The 21,318-nt window shown below is 44.9% G+C and overlaps 4 protein-coding genes across 5 annotated transcripts; 2 read left to right on the top strand and 2 right to left on the bottom strand.

Annotated features, from left to right (window-relative positions):
- Nucleotides 1-2,748: 2,748 nt before the first annotated feature.
- Nucleotides 2,749-8,142, top strand: LOC112883450 (chaperone protein dnaJ 10-like). 2 transcript variants are annotated; one of them, XM_025948750.1, is made up of 10 exons: nt 2,749-3,337; nt 3,430-3,489; nt 3,998-4,080; nt 4,285-4,444; nt 5,141-5,270; nt 5,573-5,731; nt 5,847-6,025; nt 6,123-6,203; nt 6,290-6,433; nt 7,120-7,630. In XM_025948750.1, exons 1-10 carry the CDS (start codon nt 3,251-3,253, stop codon nt 7,255-7,257), a joined length of 1,221 nt encoding a protein of 406 aa, XP_025804535.1. In that variant the 5' UTR covers nt 2,749-3,250; the 3' UTR covers nt 7,258-7,630. The 2 variants fall into 2 exon arrangements, with proteins under 2 accessions (XP_025804535.1, XP_025804536.1); XM_025948751.1 differs by lacking the exon at nt 7,120-7,630 and adding an exon at nt 7,664-8,142 and having other exon boundaries at nt 2,759-3,337.
- A 433-nt stretch (nt 8,143-8,575) lies between these two features.
- LOC112881565 (NAC domain-containing protein 82-like) lies at nt 8,576-11,620 on the top strand. Its single transcript, XM_025946310.1, has 4 exons — nt 8,576-8,810; nt 8,909-9,918; nt 10,168-10,705; nt 10,803-11,620. The coding sequence occupies exons 1-4, from the start codon at nt 8,648-8,650 to the stop codon at nt 11,228-11,230; spliced, it is 2,139 nt and encodes a 712-aa protein (XP_025802095.1). The 5' UTR covers nt 8,576-8,647; the 3' UTR covers nt 11,231-11,620.
- Nucleotides 11,621-12,794: 1,174 nt separating this feature from the next.
- On the bottom strand, nt 12,795-16,423 carry LOC112881145 (probable pectinesterase 56). The gene is given in 3 exon segments (XM_025945840.1): nt 12,795-13,616; nt 16,167-16,342; nt 16,345-16,423. Coding segments are annotated over 3 exon segments (519 nt in total). The 3' UTR covers nt 12,795-13,352.
- A 1,282-nt stretch (nt 16,424-17,705) lies between these two features.
- Nucleotides 17,706-20,610, bottom strand: LOC112879369 (protein Iojap, chloroplastic). Its single transcript, XM_025943606.1, has 5 exons — nt 20,272-20,610; nt 20,022-20,154; nt 19,150-19,288; nt 18,918-19,006; nt 17,706-18,195 (listed from the first exon to the last, which is right to left on the bottom strand). Exons 1-5 carry the CDS (start codon nt 20,461-20,463, stop codon nt 18,083-18,085), a joined length of 666 nt encoding a protein of 221 aa, XP_025799391.1. The 5' UTR covers nt 20,464-20,610; the 3' UTR covers nt 17,706-18,082.
- Between the last annotated feature and the right edge of the window lie 708 nt (nt 20,611-21,318).

Below are 21,318 nucleotides of genomic sequence, written 5' to 3'. Positions count from 1 at the left end.
TCCATGCATCTTTAAATTTAAGGTTAATATGTAATCCCTCGTGTAATCAATAGTTATATAGCCTTTTTTTCTTTTTTTTGGTTAAATTTGTCCCAAATATTAAGATTTTTATATGAATCAAGAGCTGGCCAAACAGTTTCTATCCTGATCATTTTTCGAACAGGTTAATTAGAAGTTTGTCCGTCTTCTAAGGATCGTGAAAGAAAATTCTCTCTTTGTTAGTTTATCCTAAAATTTAAAAATTAGTATATTTAAAAACTAGAGGGAATATATATATGTATGGACCTCTTTGTATTACTTCATAAGAGCATCTCCAACAGATTACTCATCCCTCTCTCCAATATAAAAAACTATCCTTTGATAATGAGATGTGCTCCAAAAGATTACCAATTCCATCTCCAATACCTAAATATTTTTTGTGGTCGCCAAAACACACCTCACTCTTGCTTAAATATAGGGGATTCCTCCCTCATCGCTATCCGTTGAGTAATCTGCTATAGCACTAACTATTAAAAAATAAAAAATATTATTGGTAAGGAAGAGAGAAAATATATAGAGTATGAAAGATAAGTAGTCTGTTGAAAATGCTCTTACATTGGCAAGCCACCTTTAACGCTAGAATTTAACACTAGAACAAGACATGCGATGCACTAATCTCTTCACCTCGCCATATTGCCTACGTGACCATTAGCTCTAGGAGAAATCTCTACAGTTAAAACATAATTGGTGGTTGTGGTATGCCATGCATTTTATGGTTTGTTTTGATTTATTGCAGATGGAATAAGGCATATACGGTCTTGGTTATGCCATTAGATCGTGAGATTATAGAAGTACCTTTCAAGGCAAAATAACTTTCATGTTTTTGAACTGAGTAATAATATTTCAAAAGTTTTTCATAATCAAGTCCATAAATTTTATCAAATCTGTCCGCAACGTCATACATCCGTTTACAAAAGGGAGTAGGATGATATCCACGTACTAGGGAATAAACTCCTCGCAAAAAAAGTATTAGGGAACAAACACGGGAGTTATTTGATTCTCGCACCGAAAGAACAGGAGAATGCATGTAACTTCTCATAGACATTAGGAATCATTCCCGTGTCCATTTCTGAAAGCGACAAGCTCACAGCTCAGAGGCAGATCGCTTGTCACGTGAATAATCAAAATCGAAATTAGGTGGGCGCGATGGTGCTCGCCAGGGATACTTACGGATTTTTGGGTAGGCTCAAGTTGAATGATAATTGATGCTAAAATTTAGCTAAAGTTTTTAAATTTTATCTGAAATTTAGCTAAAATTTTTGAATCTTATTTAAAATTTAGCTCATTCTTTTAGCACTCCTATTTTGATTAACTAGTGCTAAAGTTTAACACTTTGGAGCATTAGTATTAGTATTTGGATCCGAGCAACCGGCCCATTCACCTGCTCTCCCGCAACAACCAGATCGCTGATTTATTAAAAAGAATCCCATATCACTGACTCATCTGGTGCTCGCGCCACGCTGGTTTGCGAGGACCTGGGGCCTGGGGGAGGGACGCACACGCACCGGCACTTGCCGGAGCGGCAGATGGATGCAGGCCCCAGCCATCCAGCCTGGGCAAATCTTGTAGGAGTAGCACTTGAAAACTTCCGCAGGGTGTATCTCTTCCTGTTTTGGTCTGAAATCACTGCAACTGAAGGCGTCACTGTTGGCATGGTAAGCTACAGTACTCTGCTACTCTGTCATGCTGCTTGCTCGGTCAGCAACAAGGCATTCTGAATCATCCAATCCGATCCAATTCAACAACTCGAAATCAGTTCCAAAAAAAAACGAAAAGGATTCCACGAAACACGCCGATGGATCGCCTTGCCTTGCCTTAGCGATGAAGGGTCGTCGTCGTCGACGACCATCCGCCCATTCCGGCAGCCTCCAGAACGTTCCTCCTCCGCCTGTTGCCCAGTCCTAGGCAGGAAGGTGCGGCCATTGCTGCCTGCCTGCCTGCCTCCCTCCCTCCTCGTAGTAGACTTCGTAGCAGAAGCAGCAGGTGAGTGCGACAGGTTGCCTCGGAACACGTTGCCCACGCGTGTTTTGCGCGGGGGTCAGACGGCCGGGGGCCGCGATTAGGCAGGCGGCTTTCGGAGCTGTAGGGGCGTCGGACCAACGGCTTTCCACGTACGTACAGCCCGCAACTGAGCGCGCCTCCACCGGCCACCGCCCATCCATCCCGACCTCCCACCCTTTTTCCCTTTCGGACAGGAGATCCAGTCATCCACTCAGCCTCCCTGGGGCTCGCTCCGTCGCGTGCGGTGCGGTGGCGAAGCCAAGTGGAGCGGGCCGTCTCCTGACGCGTCGTGGACTGGGGAATAGCCTTCCAAATGACCGGCACGAACAAGGTCTTACTATATGCGGCGAAAACCGTTTATTTTCGGAGGAAAGGTACGTGCAGGAAGCTGTTGCTTCTAGACGATGGTGATGGCGTTGTCTTCTGTAAAAACCCAGCAGCCAGTGCAAAGTTTCAGTCGACTTTCATTCGAGACCCAAGCAATCGATCACTGGATGCTTCCCAAAAGGTTCAGTTTCTGTGCATGCCCAAAAGGACAGCAAAAGGTCAAAAATCTCTGATGGATGAATAGCAAGCGGGCCGTGTCCGGCCCATCACTTAGCAGGGCGTGGAGGACCCACGGACCGCCGAACCCAGTCGCTGACAGGTGGGCCTTCGTCGCTCCTGCCCTCCCTCTCCGTCACCCCGCACCCGCCCTCCTGCATGCTTGACTCCGCGGGGTCAGCGCCGGCCTCACCGGCCATGTGGTCCACCCGCTCCACCGTGCGCCACGTCATCAGCGCGATTGAACCCGCGGGATTAGCCAGTGGATTACTCTAAACAACCTCGAGCTAGCTCGTCTTGGGGGACGAGGGGGGGTTTTACCGAGGGGAGCCCCGATTTTGACCAGCGGCGAGCCGAGAATTCCATGTCAATGTGACTCATCCCCGCATTATAATACGGTGGCGGGGAGGGGGGAAAAGCACGCGAATTATTCGACGCGCTTTGTGGTCGGATTCCCCCGGCAGCCGCCAGCCCGCCAGAGCATTGCAGCGCCGGCCACCTCGCCCCCTCTCTCTCGCTGTCTCGCACCACCCGCGCGGAGGAGGGGAGGGGCGGTGAGCGGCGGGCGGAGATCTCGGGTGGGCTCCGATCGAGCCGAAGCGGCGGGAGGAGGGAGGGAGAGCGGAGGAGAGGAGAGGAGAGGAGAGGAGAGGAGTAGATTGGTTCAATGGTAAGGGAGACGGGGTACTACGACGTGCTGGGAGTGACCCCGGCGGCCACCGAGGCGGAGATCAAGAAGGCGTACTACGTCAAGGTGCCCCCCGCGCGCTTCCCCCCCTTGAGGTTTTTGCCGTTTGATCGGGTGGTGATTTGGCCTCATTTCGGTGTTCGCTGCTGGTGTTGCAGGCGAGGCAGGTCCATCCGGACAAGAACCCCAATGATCCGCTCGCGGCGGAGAAGTTCCAGGCAAGTGTGTTCGTCCGGCTCTCTCTCCTGCTCCTCCTACTGCCCCACTGGCTTGTTTAGCTCCCAAACCGCAACACCGTGATCCTACTGCTCACTCTGTAACTACCATGCCCGCTGCGAACGAGCTGGAAGTTGTCTAGAACAATGTTGCCATCTTGTTAGATGTTGGAATATGGCGATCACGCTTCTCCATCTGGTCTGCTCCTATCGTTTTTCAAAATGTACTAGCATTTTTGTGTTTCAGCATCAGGCGAACCTATGGATGAATGAACTATGCACCCCTGTGGCATGTAGGCATGTAGCTGTAATGTTTCATTGTTCATGACTTCATGGTAGAAACCAATACTGTATTAAAAGCCATCATCCAAGTGCACTTGGCACATTATCAAGTTACCTGAAATTCGTTGACAATTGATGCAGACCATCTTGTTGCTTTGAGATACTATTTTTTGTCATTACACAAATCGTACTGACTTAAAGAGTAATCACATCTTCATTGCAACTGCAGGAATTGGGGGAGGCATACCAAGTACTCAGTGACCCCACACAGCGTCAAGCCTATGACTCATATGGGAAATCTGGTATTTCAACGTACGTATTTAAAAATACTTCACACTATGTCACCATGTTAAACTGTTAAAATGTGTAGTTGACTGCTTAGAGATACAACACAATGAATTCTTTTTCTCCTTTTTCCCAGCTGTAGCTCCGACAATTAATTGGTGATTTGAGCCCATATGCTGTCAAACCTTGTGAGATGATTTCATTCTAACATATTTTGTCAACGTCCTATAGGGAAGCCATAATTGACCCTGCAGCAATATTTGCAATGCTGTTTGGTAGCGAGCTCTTTGAGGATTACATTGGTCAACTGGCAATGGCGGCCATGGCTTCACTTGATGGTTTTAGTGAAGACGAGCAAATCGATGCCAGGAAATTGCAAGAGCAAATGCGAGTATGGCTCTTTTCCAGAACAATCAATGGGCATTCCATTATATTTGACATATTCATTCTTGACTAGAAATTCATAGCTGTTTGTTTCTATAAAACTATGAATTTCATTTTAGCTTCTCACTATTCTATGCAAGCAGTTCATGGTGGTTTGTTGTTATTGTTACATACTTTAACTATTACTTCAAGAATTTCATAATGAAACTGAAACTATTGTTCAGCGGAAGGAATCTCCTGACACTAGAAGCTCAAAATCAGAGGACATATATGGGAATGTTTTGTATTTTGCTTCATTAAACTTACCCTTTTCTAACATGTTATGCGTCAAGTTATAAAAACGTGATCCCCCACACTAAACTTTGACACTGATTTCTCCTATTACTTTGTTAAATCCTGTTATTGGAATGAGAAATCTTCAATCTGCGGCTCTACAGATTGGCGCTTGACATTAATATTCATTCTTGATTGGAGCTGTATTGAATTTATTGCCGCTGTATGGAAATGCTACCTGAATTTATTGCCCCTGTATGGAAATGCTACCTGAATTTTCTGTTCTTTACTAGTGCTTTGAATATTCAACAATAAAACTTTTTAGTGCTTCCAAAATTCAGTTTATGAATTTGGTAGCTGGTGTTTCATGCCCTTTTTTTTGTCTAGTTTCTGCTGCAGTACTTATTTAAGGATGTAATTATGACTGTAGGTTGTACAGAAGGAAAGGGAAGAGAAGCTAGCAGAGGCACTGAAAAATAGATTGCACCTTTATGTTCAAGGAAACAAAGAGGAATTTATCCAGCATGCTGAAGCTGAGGTGACTAGACTCTCTAATGCAGGTATGTGTTCACGATAACCCTTCATCCATCTCCATGAAATACTCATGATAACCCTTTTATCACTTGCTATGTTGTATGTCCATGCAACAACTCAACATTTTGGATGCCTTTTCTGCTTTTAGCTCAACCTGGTAGCTCAGAATCTTTTTTCCCCTCACCCTTTTCTCCCTATGTATCCTTATATGAGTCAAGTAGCAAAACAACATTCAGTAGCACTTCTTTTCGTTTTTAAGATTGTAGCCTGAGTACAATTGTATATTAACTCAGGGTTCTTCTCGGGTCCCATTTTTTTTTACTTGCAGCATATGGTGTTGACATGCTGAGTACTATTGGTTATGTGTACTCAAGACAAGCTGCAAAGGAGCTTGGAAAGAAAGCTTTATATCTAGGTGTTCCGTTTATAGCTGAATGGTTCAGAAACAAAGGGCATTTTATTAAATCACAAGTAACAGCTGCGACAGGTAAAAGTTATTTTGTTCAACAATTTTCACTTAAGATGAATAAGTTATGTATTATTGGTGCTAGCACAGACCCATAATTTACTTATGAGATTTTGTTTTTTTTATGTATCTGCAGGTGCAATAGCTCTTATGCAGCTGCAGGAAGACTTGAAGAAGCATCTCAGTGCTGAGTGCCATTACACCGAAGAGCAACTGGAGGCTTATATGCAGACTCACAAAAGTGTTATGGTAGATTCCTTGTGGAAGCTTAATGTTGCTGATATAGAGGCAACCCTATCACATGTGTGTCAAATGGTCTGTTTTCATGTCTACCTTTCGATGTTTTTGTATCCATCTTCAATTTCATTGTCATAACTTGTGACAGTTGTTTCAAATATTTGATCTATATCAGGTGCTTCAAGACAGCAGTGTCAGGAAAGAGGAACTTCGAGCTCGAGCTAAAGGATTGAAAACTTTAGGAAAAGTATTCCAGGTACAGTTCGTCATATATGTTTCAATGCTTTTTTGTGTAAGTTGTGCAGTGTTATTCCTTGGGCTAAGTTGGGCTTTATTCTGCAGCGTGTTAAGCTGGCTACCGAGGGAGAGCCAGCAGCAATGAAGAATACGATAAATAACTCAGATGACAATGATGGTAGTTCTCCGGATTCATCACCAAAATCTCCTAGGGATCAAATGTTCGATGCAAATCCACCTTATGCCCAGGTAAATATTTAGTTATTTGCTACGACCTAAGAGCCTATGATTATTTTGGCCACTCACATTTACAAGTCTTATTTACTCCCTAATGCGTTAGTAATGTGGACTAAACCTAACAGATGCAAGGTTTTAGATCTTACTGTTTTTTAATTTTTTTTATTGAGTTATCCGGTGCAACTTTAAAAATTCTAAACGGCAGTTTTGCATTTATATCAAGAGTCACGAGTGTCATTGAACTGTAGTGCAATACCAACCTGACTTAAAAGTGTTAAAAAAGTCAGCCCAACTGTAGACGTGGCCAGTGCCAGACTTTCTGGTGATGAGGCTAAACATAAAAAGGGGGCATCAATATGACCTTTTAACTAGTTCCTCCTTGTCCTAGAGGTTGTACGCCTCCATATTCACCTTCAACTTCCACTTGACCCTTCAATAGGTCACTGCTAATTAGCTAAATCTCAACATATTAATCAAAATTTAAATCGCTGCGTTACCTTTATTCCTTTCTTGCTACTTATTCTTCAGCTGCCACCAACTTTGTACAATGCTAGTCCCTAACCCATGAATAAAGGCTCCGCTGGCTACTGGGTTCAGAGAAGTTTGCAAACTCCCTCCCTCCCTCTTTTTTATCTATTTTTTGTGCCACCTACTGTCCCTTTCCGTTTAAAATCTTTAATTTGGCATTAACTTCATAGAGAAAGCCGAGCTGCATTACAACGCATGGGATCCTGAACATCATGAAAGAAAGCTGCTATCCACCACACCTTGTGGTGACTAATTGGGGTCCAGCTTCATCGAGTTTCACCAACTTTCCACTTGTAATTTCATACTAGCGGCCTTTATTGTTGTCTCCAGTACCTGATTTAATGACCGGTTCTGTGAGCTTTGCAAAAGGAATTTGTACGTCTCATATTGAAGAACCAACCTACTCGCTTATGCATGTGCTCGATGCAGTCAAACCCAACTCTAGACTGCCATGGATAGCATCAGTTCCGAGTTATGTTAACAACAGTTCCAAGCACAACTCCTAGATTGTCTTTCATCCCATTAACTCAAATGAAAACAGAGTACGAGATGGTCATTTTAATGGTTGTACTCTATACCCTCTACCAAGAACAGACACTATACATTTTGTGTTGTATCTGACTAAAGATGCTTATGTGATAAACAAACACTCATTTGGCATGAAACTTTGCTCTGTCAAACAAAAGACTGAATAACTGCCTTCTTTCTGTCCAGAGTCCATACGTGGAGGCCCCTCGATTCGGCGATTATTTCTTCCCAATGCCTACCGCGCCACCCGGCGCACAGAGGGACCCCATTCCATGACTGCTTGGAGCGCAGCAGCTCCGTTTTGTGTGGATCGTCATTTTGTACAATATTGCTTGTGTAGTAGATGATGGCATGGTCGCCATTTGTGTTTGTAACATTAGTAGCATTAGATTGAGGCAGCAGTTTGGTATCCCTTGCATCTTTTCTTATCTTATTTTCTTCAGTTGTGTAATCAATCAATCAAGCATGCAACGACGTCAGCCTTGTGTTGTGTATGTATAGGGCTGCAGGCAGGCTTGTGCTGCTGCTGTGTGTTGAGGCAGCAACAACAGATCAGCCATTGTTGTACATGAACTATCACCTCCCCTTTGTTTCATGTGTCTATGGGTGCATAATTGTTTTAGCCTATGGCCCATCTGTGAAAACAACAGCTTGTCTCGTGACAATCGATTATCTCTCCCTACTTCCTCTGCAACTCTGAATCTCTGATGACGGGGGACTGGGTGTCTGGTCACAGTGCCCCAGTGCCGCCCCCCCCCGAGATGGACTCTATAATGCTAACTGTTAGATCCTTCCAATGATTAAAGGCTTTTTTTTAGAAGGCTTGAATTTCACAGGAAATGCAAAAGTTATTCTGTTTTCTATAAATTTTCTGCATTCCAAGGACATGGTTAAGTGTTGCTAGCTCGTGCATACTAGTAGTATGTTTTGGCACGAACAGGGGGACCAAGTGAGCGTGGGTTCGTTCCTCAATGATTCAGGCCTTTTTGCGTTCGATACTCACTGTCGTACGGCCTTTTGGGCCTTGGGCCCAGCAAAAGAAGCGCGAAGTTACCAGGAAGCCGCGTAGGAAGTAGGGAGATAATCGATTGAGAGTTCTTTAGCTTAAGTAGCCGGAGCATCGGTTGACCCGGCAGACGACACGCCGGCACGCCACCAACCATCCGCGAGATGGAGGCCCCGCCGCCGCGCCGGTGGCCGCCGGGATTCCGCTTCAGCCCCACCGACGAGGAGCTCGTCCTCTACTTCCTCAAGCGCCGGATCGTCTCTGGCCGCCCCTCCCCCTACGTTGCTGACGTCGACGTCTACAAGTCCCACCCCTCCCACCTCCCCGGTACGCGCCCTTCTCCCCCCTACCCCTAATCGATCGCATCTCTTGTTGCATCCCCTCCGGCGGTCTCTTGACCTAGACTCGGCGGTGCTGCACTGCAGAGAGGTCGGCGCTGCAGACGGGGGACAGGCAGTGGTTCTTCTTCAGCCGGATGGACCGGAAGTACCCCAACGGCTCGCGCGCCAGCCGCACCACGGGCGACGGCTACTGGAAGGCCACGGGGAAGGACCGCTTCATCTGCGGCGGCGGCCGGGCAGTGGGGAACAAGAAGACGCTCGTGTACCACCACGGCCGGGCCCCGCGCGGGGAGCGCACGGACTGGGTCATGCACGAGTACACCCTGCTCGCCGACGCGCTCCCGCCCGCCGCGCAGGGGAGGGAGACCTACGCGCTGTACAAGCTGTTCCAGAAGAGCGGGGCCGGGCCCAAGAACGGCGAGCAGTACGGCGCGCCCTTCCGGGAGGAGGATTGGTTGGATAACGATGAGGAGGGAGTGACTGCGGCTGCTCCTGCTAATTCCGTTCCTAACACCAATAATTGTCCTGCTACTGTGGAGGAGCACGCAATTGCTGACCGTGAACTTCCGATTGAGGATCTTGACGAGCTCCTGTCACAAATTGGAAATGATAAGGAGGAGTTTGGTGAAGCACAGCTTGATTTCTCGACACCTGCTACTTCCCATGCTCAAAGTCAGGGTTGGCTTAGTGATGGGGGTGACAAGGCTGAGGTCGTGGATGCTTCGATTAGTAGTGGTGCTGTGGTAGCTGCAGAGAATACGTGCACTGGTCCCCCTCTTGGGGATATTGAGCAGCTCCTGATGCAAATATCTGATGATCAGCAAAACGCTGAATTGTTCTCGGATTTGTCAGCATCAGTTCCACAACTGCAGCTTCAGTGTGACGGTCATCAGGTATGGCTTGATGCACACAGGGAGCAGGAAGTTTGTGCTCCGGATCCTACCTCCAGCAGTGGTGCCGAGGTAACAGCAGAATGTACTGACACAGAGCTTGGGGATCTTGAAGGGCTTCTGCTGCATATAGCCAATGAAGAGGACATGGTTGAACCTCTATCAGATTTGTCTGGACCAATTCCATATCATAACTTCAACCAGGTTTGTCTTGCTGTCCTCTAGATGGTTAGAAATCATGTTGCAGTGTGATTAATAACAGATTATACAATTGTGTTCATACAATTGCTTCAGTTTAGAACTTTACTAAAAGACGCACAAGAATTTCTGGTGTCTTGTGCATATGTCAGAATATGTCTCTGATCTTGCATTATGCAGCTGCATCTTGTAATATGCATTGAAGCTTTTAACTCAATGTTTCCTATTCATAAAATGTCTGATTGACTTGTGTAGGTCGGCATTGGGGATTTCCATGAATCTCATGGTGCTCCGGTTGGTAATCTTTCTTGTATAGTTCAAGAAAGTACATTTGATCCACAAACTGAGACGAGAAGTCAATTTCCACAGTCTAATCTAACCAATGTGCCATTTAGCGGAGAAACAAATTCTTCTGAAGGGACAAGTGTGCCACGTTCTGTGTCAGGTTTGATCAGTTATAGCCAGGATGCTGATGAGTTCCTTGAAATCAATGATTTCTTTGATCTGGAGGATGTAGAACAGAGTGCAAATTGTACGGCAACTGAGCATTTGATACCTGCAACAAATGGGATGTTTGACAATTTGGAATACTCTGATGCTCATACTTTTTTACCTGGTCCATTTGACACAGCGGGAGTGGTAGCTGAAAATCAATTTTTTGATTTTGGTAACACTGGAATTCAGGACCAGGGATATCAGTATACAACAGAAGTAAGAACACACAATCAGGCCGCTCTTAATGTGCGGAGCCACATGAAGCATACTCATGTTGTCTTACCCTCACATGCATCAGGTGCATAATTATTTTGTTTCATTTTTGGACTTCTATTGTGTGATCACTCGAAACTCTACCTTTTGGGATATCTGATTTTGTCCATAATGCTTGACAGGCACTCTAAATCTTCATGCGGCAAATGAGCCACCTAACAGGAGCTCGACTGCTTCACAATCATGGTTCAATGCTGCTCTATCAGCCTTGTTGGACTCTGTACCTAGCAGTCCAGCATTGGCTGCTGAAATTGAAAATACTGTTATCAACAAAACACTCCAGCGCATCTCTAGTTTCAGATCACATCAAGCTTCAGGTCAAGAAAACACAGTTATCAACAGAACACTTCATCGCATCTCTAGCTTCAGGTCACAGCAAGCTGCAAGTGAACAACCAAGCACCCCAAGGATTCAGGTTACAAGAGGTGGCAGACTTATGTTCATCTCTCTACTGGTTACACTTGCTGCTGTTATGTGGACTTTTACTGTTGGCAGTGCTGGGTCTGCACTCAATTTCTGCAAGGGGTTATGGAAATCCTCTTCTAGGTGACAGGATCTACGCAACCTTTTTCCTGTTATTCTGGTGATTTGGTCCTCTCTAATTCTTCAGTCCTCTGTATGAGTTATTGTTTGAATATCCCTTTCCTTTCAAAAGGGGAAGAGGTAGAAGCATTTTGAGGGTGGATCAATGATTACAGGTGTTAGTAGCTTATGCAATAGAACAAGGAAAAATAAAGATAATGCGAGACAAAAAGGGTATCTGATGGTAATATATGTGGCAACTGAGTTATTATCCTTCTGTATTTTGATGGAAATATATACTGAATGTAAGTGAAGCATTAAGATAACTGCAGTTTCTGTTCATAGGGTCACTACCTCACTATGTTTTGGGGAAGAAGATTTCAATGTAGCACAATGGTAGATCCAATGTCTATGTGGATACTGTATCTTTTGTGCGTGCGTATTTGTGTGCTTTTAAGACTTACCAGCAAATTTAGAGACAAATCATGCACCACAATGCTGGACTATGAAGCCAACCATCTAGGAATGGATCTTCTCTCACAGGTCCTAATCACAGTGTAGATGGTGTTGGGTTTTGCTTGCATCATGTTAGGCGCATAGAAACATAGGAATAGAAAAATACGATAACAGAAACAGAGTACCGGGTCTCATAAACACTGTAGATTCATGATATGTATCTGAAGGTGGGGAGTTAAGTTCTCCTACTCCTGTGAAGAAACAGCATTGTCCTACATGAAAATGAATATCGATGGCGCTTTTTTAGCAACACGAATTGGCGATGTGTAGCTAAGTCCATGGTGTGCGAGTAAGACAAGATACTGGTGAGTGGTGACCATGAAGTGTACATTTCTGTCGCTCATACTTAGCTGAAACATATCAAGGAGTTGGTGGTGAGTGGTGAAGTGTACATTCTGTCGCTAAGATACTGGTGAGTGGTGACCGTGAAGTGTACATTTCCCACACCGTGGACTCACCGTGAGAATGTACCTTTCTGAAGGCGAGCAGTCATGTACATGCTCCTCCTATGGAGAAATGGCAGTCTCGTCGAGCAGAATACTTATGCTTGAAAACAAATACGGACGACGGCTTTTGGGGAACACTAGTCTGAATTCTTGAGGGCGATGGTGTAGGAGTGAGACAAGATCAGATTGTGATTGTAAGATCGGCATGTTCCTCTTCTGCATTAAACCCATGAACGAATTTATAAAGTAGTAAAAGAGAATCATGGAGATACTAGATTATTTAGAGGACACATATATTCAGATTGCAGTACATTCAGAGCTTCATGGAAGAAACAAGGTCTAGTGCAATGTCCCCGTGAAGATGAACGTTTGCCGCCCAGGCCACCACCGACTGGCGGCGCGAGCGCCTTTCGCCCCGCGTCGCTGATGCTCGCGAGATCATCTACGCACGACGTTGCGGAAGACGCCACCGAGCCTGTGTACAGATTCGCGTCTTGCAGATCCCACTCCGCTTGTTCCCCTCTTCCCCTGCCGGCGGCCGTCTCGAGCCGCCCGAGCATGGCCATCAGGTCGCCCTCCCTGCCGAGGGATGCGTCGGCGAACGTCGCGCAGGACCCCCAGCGCCTCGTCGCGAACCGACCGCACGTTCCTCCTCCAGGTATTTCTTCGTCCATCCTAAACTCTAGTATGCCGGCAATCATCTCTGGTCATCACGTATCTTCGTTGCCCCTGTTCTGAGTCCGAACTCCGGTCTGAAGCGTAGCTCTCCTTTCTGTTATCATTTGCTTCTCTACTTTTTCTAGCCAATCTGCTTGGCCATAGGCACAACATTTGGGCACTAGGCTCTCCGGATGAAGTGAAATTCTGCGTGCGAAGACTGGCACCGTAGTCTACCTATGGGGGAAGAAAAATAAGAAACGGGATCAATGATTATATTTTCCGTTTCAATGCAGAATAACTGGATGCCAAATCATTCTACGAGGCCTGTGGTTGCAACTGCGCAGCTCAACACCACCGAGTTCATGGGTTCCTGCTCGCTGCCCGGCAATGGGCACTAGATTCTCATCTTGTGTGTATTGTCATTGCGTAATTTATTACTATAGTTGGCTAGCTAGTGTATGCTTGTTTAGATAATGAAAAATTAGAAGAAATTGTCAAATTCTTAAACTATAAATATATTTATCTGCTCTACTTTAATTTTCTCTCCGATTCCGCCACTGCTCTGCACGGTTCTCTTGCCGTGAGCAGCAAGATCCTTGTCGCCCGCCACGGTGCAGGCCTGGAAGCATAAGCCTCCATTGCTGTTGGCACGATCTCGCCCCTGCGCCTGATGGTGTTCTCCTGCCCCTGGATTGGCCGCCGCGCGAGGATGCTGCAATCCTGGAACACGGTCACGGCGTCGCCGAAGTTGAAGTCCACTGTGCCGGTGTTTGTGCACTCGCGGTAGAATTGCTTGGGTCAGGAGATGAAGTCCAAAATTTCCGAAAATACCACTAAAAATCACCATCACATAAAATAGCACCTATCGTTACCCTAAAATAGCATTTCGTCACACGTGGCACCTAACGTTGTGAATTTTGCCAATACTGCCCTGACTGCTCCTGCTCCTGCTCGCTGCTGTGAATTGCGGCTCTCACGGGCCATCCAATCTTCTGGCAAAAAAATCAAAGTCGAAAACAAGCTTCGGTGCACAGATGGAATTCAATCGATAGGAAATGAGAAAGAAATTAAGCTAAAATGGATACCCCGATCGAATCCGCACAAATCACATCTAAGACCCAAACCAAATCAAGCTAATTGGCTGCTTGCCTTGCTCTGTTCTCGCTGGTGTTTAAAATAGCGGACTTACACATTTAGCAGTTGGTGTCGTAGAGGCTAAGAAAGGCTATAGCGGGCCCGCTATAGCCTAGCTAACCATTTGACTGTTCTGTAAATATCATGCATAAATCTATAAGTAATTTTACATATAAATATGAAATTAAGAAAATTTCATGCACTGAAGTACGTCTAAGACTTTATTCCCTTTTTACATCATTGACGAAATACTAAGTTTTGTAAACGATGAAATTCAATATTAAATTAAAAATAAATAAAGATCAATTATATGATTTAGCTTGTTAGATGATCCTTAATTTAGCGGGATATAACCGGTTATTAGCGGATTTAGTCTTTTAGAGCTAAAAGGTGGATATCCTAATCTTCTTCTCTCTCAGAGGCTATAGCGGTATCGCTGTAACCGGCTATATCTTGCGCTGCTCTGTAATCTGAGAGGATGGGGCCTCACGGAGCAGCATGCTCCGGCTATGGGCGACGTAGCAGCAGCAGATCATCGCAGATGTCAGGCCGAGGGCAAAGCGGCGCAGATGGGCTGGGCAGGGGCGGACTAGCTTTGCCAGCAGGGGGCGCGGCGAGCCAGCGACGCGTCAGCATGCGCAATGGAAGGGCGCCGTGCTGCAGCACGAGCGGACGGGACAGGGATGTTGCGCAGCATCAGAGAATGGGCGGCGCATCGGCGGGCGGTGGGCACCGTCGAGCACCGTCGTACTGTGCGGGGAAGATGTGGCCTCAGGCAGTGGATACTGGATAGGATTGGATCCAGTAGTACAATACGTTGTGTTTTTTATTTGCAAAATAGCTGAATTCGTGGTTTATACTTAGCTTAATTTTATTCCTCAACTATAAAAATATTCAATTCAGTCCTCGAACTATCCGAATCGATCTAATTTAGTCCATTCGCTGACGTGGCACGCGAGGTTAGTTCACCTCGTTACCTGCCCAATGAGCTAAGGTATAAAATACCCTTGTATTTTACCCTTCATAGGGCAGCTCACCCAGACTGCTTGCGTCAATTGTAATACTTGTTTGATATCAAATGATGTTGTGAGACTTATAACCATGTATCCAGTTGAAATAATTAAAGTAGTTGTTCATTCAAAGTGAAGTGGATCGAATCTTGGTTGAGCAGTTCCTTCTGCAATATTAATGGTTGCCTTTGCAGATGTCCCATTAGCCATGCCAGCACTTGTCTCCATTATAAAAAGATGCATTTCCACCGGCAACTGTCTTTTCAGATGCTTGAGCAATGGAGTCGGCCATTGCTGGGACTAAGTTTTGAAACAAAGAGTGAGCTGCTGGTGGCGGACAGAGGACCTCTAATGACGGAAGCTGGTTGGGGTGAGCTGCTCTATGAAAACTAAAAAGAGTATTTTACACCTTAGCTGACTGGGCAAGTGATAAAGGCGAGCTAATGCGGCGTGCCACGTTAGCGAATGAACGAAATGGAACCGATTTAGATAATTCAAGGACTGAGTTGAATGTTTTTATAGTTGAGGGATGAAATTGAGTCAAGCACGATAGTTTGTGGATGAATTTGGTTATTTTACCTTTTTCATTTGTTATCCTCAACAAAGAGTACAAACGTCATTTTCTAAAAGCAGAATTGTCACAACTAACAGCGTTAGCTGCTAAAAGTGACGGAATGCTATTTTAAGGTAACGGTTTCTTCTCTCAGTGATATTTCATGTAACGGAGATCATTTAGTGGTATTTTACGGAAACATGATCTCGCCATGCTACGGAACCAATTTTCCCCTCATGTAATGGAGATCTTTCAGTAGTATTTTACGAAAACGATGATCTTTTGGTGCTACAGAACTAATTTTCCCCCTAGTTTTCTCATAGGTCTGTTACTCTGTTTGCAATCGAGGACCTCTGATCCTTTTCCTTTCTAGCTAGTTATTGTTATACTCAACCTTTTCTATTATGAAAATCGAGGTGCTTCTATCTTTGCCTAAAATGACTAGGGGATGTGCCTTGCATCTGCTATACAACAGTACATCTAGAAATGAACAGGGAAAAAGAATGGAGGAAAAGACTAGATGGGTTCCATTTGCTATGCCGTTTTGTAATGAACATTGATCAGGGACAAAATTTCCTTGCACAGAACAATGATGCATGCGTAGATAATTAACTTGGAAGGAAAGGAACTATACCCACTCAGCACTGCAGTGTCTGGTGTGTTGAAGCCGTCTGCGCAGCATCGACTGCCTGAGATCACCGTGGCTGCCTTGCCGTCGCCGATGAGGACGACGTTGCACTTCTCCTGACCCAAGACAATGAACTCCTTGTACACACCCCGCTTGATATGGATCACGTGTCTCTTGTCATTGTTGGGTGGCACGCGGCGATGGCAGCGGTGACGGTGGTGTAGTTGCCGCTGCCATCCTCGGCCACTACCACATCGGCGGTCTGGTTCGCCATCACGTACAGCTTCTCAAGCGGAAGGACTGGGGCTTCACAGGCTTTGGGATTGTTTTGAGATCTGGATTGGATTATTTGAAAACTGATCGCATGACCATGTATATAAAGGTTGATGGCAACATGGTTCAGAAGCTCATGGCAAGTAGAGCTGGAAATTGTACACATGCAGTTGTCTTGGCTAACTCAAATACTCAACCGGCCGGAACAAATCCGTGTTTTCCTTTCATAATTTCCTACCCATTACTATAAAACAACATTTTTTCCTGTTGTAGCTGCCCGCCATTAGTATTAGAGCACCCTTTTCCACTCGCGGGTAACTTCAAGGTGCAGTGTTTCTAAATGTTGATCGTCTGGTCGACTCAATCACTCAACCGGTCGAAGCTCTATGTTTACGATCGATGTATTTTTAGCAACGCGGCAACAGCTTAGGTGAAACAGGTGAAATGGCATTGGTCTAATCTCCGGTGCTCGTCTGCATTTTGGTGTTCTGATTTGACTTTTTTATCCTTATTTGGCCTTGATAAGGAATTTGTTCAGCCTTTAGCAACAATTCGATGTGCATTCTGAAATTTTAGCGGTTGATGCAGTGTCCGTGCTCACAGTTAAACAGTATAGTCAAGGAACGTCCGAACCATGTTGCTTTGTACTGAATTTTCTTTGCATGCAGGGGCGGATCCAGTGCGGGGGGCTCCACCCTCCCCCCCCCCCCCCCCCCAACCTAACATTTTTCAGCCATGGATGAAAAAGAGGAAAAAGAAGAAAATGAGAGGAAAGAAGAAATAAATATCCCCTAACGCAACTTTTAGGAGCGAAGAAAACCTTTATTTTTTTCATAGAACTTTATGGGTTGGTGTTTACCTATCCAACACTTAGATCCGGCTCTACCTAAACTTTTTTGTTCATTTACAGGTGAAAAATTATCCAAAACTTACAAATAGACTGGGAAAAAGTAGAAGAGGCTAAAACAACATTTTTTTTAATCCAAGAAAGGAGTTGGAACTATATGTAACAGGAAGCGAATAGTCCTACTACCTCCATCCCACCTATTTTTAGATTTTCTCCAAGTCAAACTTTTTAAGCTTTAACCGTAGATGGTAAAAAAATATAAAGATTGACAACGTAAAAATAATATTAGTTTATTTATATGAAATCAACTAACATAGTACGTAATTTTTCATATTTAAAAGTAATTATTTTTTAGATATTATTGATTAAAGATGAAAATATTTGACTTTGACTAAGTCAAAAGATTGTTATATTTTGGGACAGAGACGGTACATGATTGACGTAACGAACACCATGTTCATATAAATAGTTGACAAGCACACTATCATATAAATTCATAATCTGACAGTCTCCTAGATCCTATTCCTCTTCTTGCTAACACGACTGATAGTTCAGAGAAATGACACTTTGCACCAAGGTGACACTTTTATTACACTTGAAAGGAGCAGTGGGCAGGCAACATTTGTGAGTTGAGTTTTGTGACAAGTGAACGCTCTATCTCTGGGAAGCTCCCCACATCTGATCGATGAGATGGCCATGTCAAGACTCTCGGCAAAACACTGTTTTCTGTCTCCAGAAAAAAAAAGAACTCATTTCTCAGTGGAGTAAGCAGTCAGTTGCTTGATTGTGTGTCTCCAATTGCACGTTCACGGATCACTGCCACTGGGTGTCAAATGGGAGTTCAATGGGTGTAGCATTACCATAGAACTCTTCCAAATTGTAGAATGCTCGCTGCTGAGGAAGAAATATATGAACAACAACATCCCCTGTAGGAGTGCAAAATATTGTCAAATAGGCCCATGGGGAAAAAAAACAGGATAACAGCATCAGACATTCAATAGAAGAATATCCTTTCTCTGGCAAAATGGAATCTCTCTCTCTCTCTCCCTCCCTCTCTCCCTCTCTCTCTCTCCCCTCTCTCTCTCTCTCTCTCTCTCTCTCTCTCTCTCTTGTAAGGCCGTATGCCCCTTAGGCAGAGGTCGGGAGTTTCTTCAAGTATCATTGTATCACATTGATGTAACGCTACTTGAAACAATAAATTTCGCTTTTTTTAAAAAAAGGCTTTCTTAAGAACCAAAAGGTAGAAGACTAGAAGTAAGAGTTGTGTTGCGTCAAATTTACAACGGAATTGTGAAAATAACCCTAGACTATGAGTAAGAGTAAGATTCAATTTCTTCTTTTTTTCCCATGTGGCGGACAGAAACATGACATGAGCATGTTTCCTTAAATATGAGTTATGACAACATAATATACCCATTGCTAAAGCTTTGTCTGAAAACTAACAGAAAAACATGTCATGGACTTGAGTGATAAAACAGGAGCTGTTTTGCATTTCCACAGTCAGGGAGCTACTCTATATCTGATTCATAATGCAGTTAAGATCTTTTTTTTTCTTTCAAAGCAAATAATTAGATCTTGTAGTAGAAGTTGGCAATATGAAATGAGTAAAGTTAATAGAGATAAACATATCAGGAAAACAGAGACTTGCCAAAGTCCAGTAAGGTCCAAGAATTCGGTTTCGTATCACCAGATGCAACTTTGCTAAACTGCTTCTCACCAATATCTCTCATCTTGGAACTACAAGGTAAAATCACAATTCCATGTCAACCTAAGCTGTGCAAGTAATGCATTTTCAAGTTCTCATTCAGTAAAGGTTGCATGAGCAAGTTGTTAAATAATCTTGAGCCTTGACATTCAGCAAGAGAAAACTCAATTGGTACCTGATAGCATCAATCTGAGCATTTGAGAAGGCAGTGAGAATGATGAAGAACCTAGTCCAGTAAACAAGCCGCTTCACACAAAGCACACGAATGTCAGCAGCCTTTATCTCGCTTGCAACTTTAGCCAGGGAGACAGCAACTGAAAATAAAGTAAATAATGATCGGGTTTAACCTTTATAACAAAATAATGAAATATTAACAGTAGAAATGATTTTTTTAAACAATCTGTGAGTGCCTGGTAGGATAAATAACAATCTGCAACCATGCAATTCATAGTTACACTGCACTAGGCAGGGTTACAATTTAACAGGGTGCATGCTTTAGGATCAAATTTCCAATCTTTTATGTGTATGTCTTGGTTCACTAGCTGGGTGTGTACTTTAGCATCAAAATGTTTCTCTCGGTTCACGCCACTGGGCAACAATACTACTTTCTAAACATTTTTGTTTGGCTAAGATTGATTCCTTGGCCCAGTGTCACAGTGTCATGCCTGAAGGCAACAATGAAACCGTGGTGCGTCTGGATGAATAGGCGAGAGGGATTCGAAACGTAATGGTGTGGGGCCAGATGTAAGTGAAATTATATGACGGTGTGCGTGAGGCCCACTGGGCGGACTCTTCCTAGACTGGGAAGAGCCGTTGAGGCACGATAAATTCTCCTCCAAATCGTATCCTTCCCAATCCCGTGCTTGTGCTTTTTTCTAACCCCAAATCATATCCAATTAACCGCCAATGCCTCCTTGTCCCTCTATCTTCTAACTCGAAGGAGATCGGCACACCGCACACAACACACAGACTGCCGACAATGCAGACAAGCATCAGGAGATGCTGCGATTGGGGGGGGGGGGGGGGGTGCGGCGGGCGGGCACGTACAGGACAAGCACTCGGCGTCGTCGTCGGCCTCGACGGCCGGGGACGGTGAGCCTCCCGAGCTGTACACCACCTCGCCGTGCTGTTTGAGCAAATCCTCGAGCAGCTTGTCCGCGTCGTCCCCTCTCCCAAAGTTCTACTCGATCAACAAAGAACCCGGAGGGATTAGAACAACCGTACAGCTGGCACAAGAGCAACTGCATGTAGCACAAGACAAGAACCGGTGGCCGGAGCTACTCCCCCCGGCACTCACCACATTAGACGAGGAAGAAGACTGCGAGCGAGCTCGGCAAAGGGCAGCAGGCGCCGGGAGGTCGCTCCTCAGGAGCAGCTGGGGGCTGCTCCGGTGGCCGGCGGCGGAAGCGCGCCGCGCCCGTGGTTTCAGCGGGACGGCGGCCGGGGGAGCGCAGGCGAGGCCGTGGCTCGAGATGGCGGCGCCTCCCATGCTGGCTGCCGCTTCGAAAATCCTCCGCGTGAGTCGAGCAGGAGCTTGAGCCCGGCGGAGCGAACGGGATAAGCAGAGGCAGAGCAGGAGGCGGCACACTGGAGCTGGAGGGGATAGGCCAGTTTTCTCCGATCCCTGATATTTTTCTAAAACCTTTTCCGTTTCATCTTTTAACTGTCAATCTGAGACTGGGCCACGAGATTCGTGCAATGGCTTGTCTCTGTGTGCATCGCGTCCTTAGAATATCCCTTCAATTCCAAGGACACCGGATGGTACGTGTACCGTACAAAGCCGTCAGGTTATTGGCACTAGTGCTAAGCCAGCAAGTTTGTATCTTTAATTTTCTTTTGCATTAAAGTTTTGCAGTTATCTCAAACTCGAACTATTTTCAAAGTTCCGTAGGATGAGAGCAATTTCGGCAATACAGCAATGGTCTTTGAATCGTACCTCCTCCAAATGTTAAATAGGGTTGGCTCTATTTTTTAGGGGTCATTAAATTTATTCGGGTCATTAAATTTATTCCAACTCGAGCAGTAGGTCTCAATGCTAACCTATAAACTCTTTAGGCTGAGTCCAGTAGTAGGGCGAGATATCTTCCCGCCACGTCAGCTCTCATCCCCACTCTCACTCCACTCTTACCCCACCCCTCCAATGCATACGCTACAGTGCCAACTCTCACTTCTCTCTCTTCCACATCAGCTTTTCTTTTCCAGATTTAATTATTTCAACCTTCTTTGTTCGAATACGCAAAAGAATTCAAAAAATAAATTTTATTCAACTTAAAAAAGTTAGATTACATAATAAATAAAAAATTACATAATAAATAAAAAAATTACATAAATCTAAGGATGACTA

The sequence above is a fragment of the Panicum hallii genome, chromosome 2, assembly GCF_002211085.1.
Source record: "Panicum hallii strain FIL2 chromosome 2, PHallii_v3.1, whole genome shotgun sequence".
In the NCBI taxonomy this organism is placed as follows: Eukaryota; Viridiplantae; Streptophyta; class Magnoliopsida; order Poales; family Poaceae; genus Panicum; species Panicum hallii.
Note: the sequence above shows the minus strand (reverse complement) of the source record. Positions and strands in the feature narration are given on the sequence as shown.

Coding starts and splice junctions, on each gene's coding strand:
- LOC112883450 (XM_025948750.1), top strand. CDS start 3,251: ATGGTAAGGGAGACGGGGTACTACGACGTGCTGGGAGTGACCCCGGCG. Junction 5,732..5,846: donor ACAAGTAACAGCTGCGACAG/GTAAAAGTTATT, acceptor ATGTATCTGCAG/GTGCAATAGCTCTTATGCAG. Junction 6,434..7,119: donor CAAATCCACCTTATGCCCAG/GTAAATATTTAG, acceptor TTAACTTCATAG/AGAAAGCCGAGCTGCATTAC.
- LOC112881565 (XM_025946310.1), top strand. CDS start 8,648: ATGGAGGCCCCGCCGCCGCGCCGGTGGCCGCCGGGATTCCGCTTCAGC. Junction 9,919..10,167: donor CATATCATAACTTCAACCAG/GTTTGTCTTGCT, acceptor TGACTTGTGTAG/GTCGGCATTGGGGATTTCCA. Junction 10,706..10,802: donor CTTACCCTCACATGCATCAG/GTGCATAATTAT, acceptor AATGCTTGACAG/GCACTCTAAATCTTCATGCG.
- LOC112879369 (XM_025943606.1), bottom strand. CDS start 20,463: ATGGGAGGCGCCGCCATCTCGAGCCACGGCCTCGCCTGCGCTCCCCCG. Junction 19,007..19,149: donor GCTCAGATTGATGCTATCAG/GTACCAATTGAG, acceptor TTTACCTTGTAG/TTCCAAGATGAGAGATATTG. Junction 18,196..18,917: donor TTGGACCTTACTGGACTTTG/GCAAGTCTCTGT, acceptor GCACTCCTACAG/GGGATGTTGTTGTTCATATA.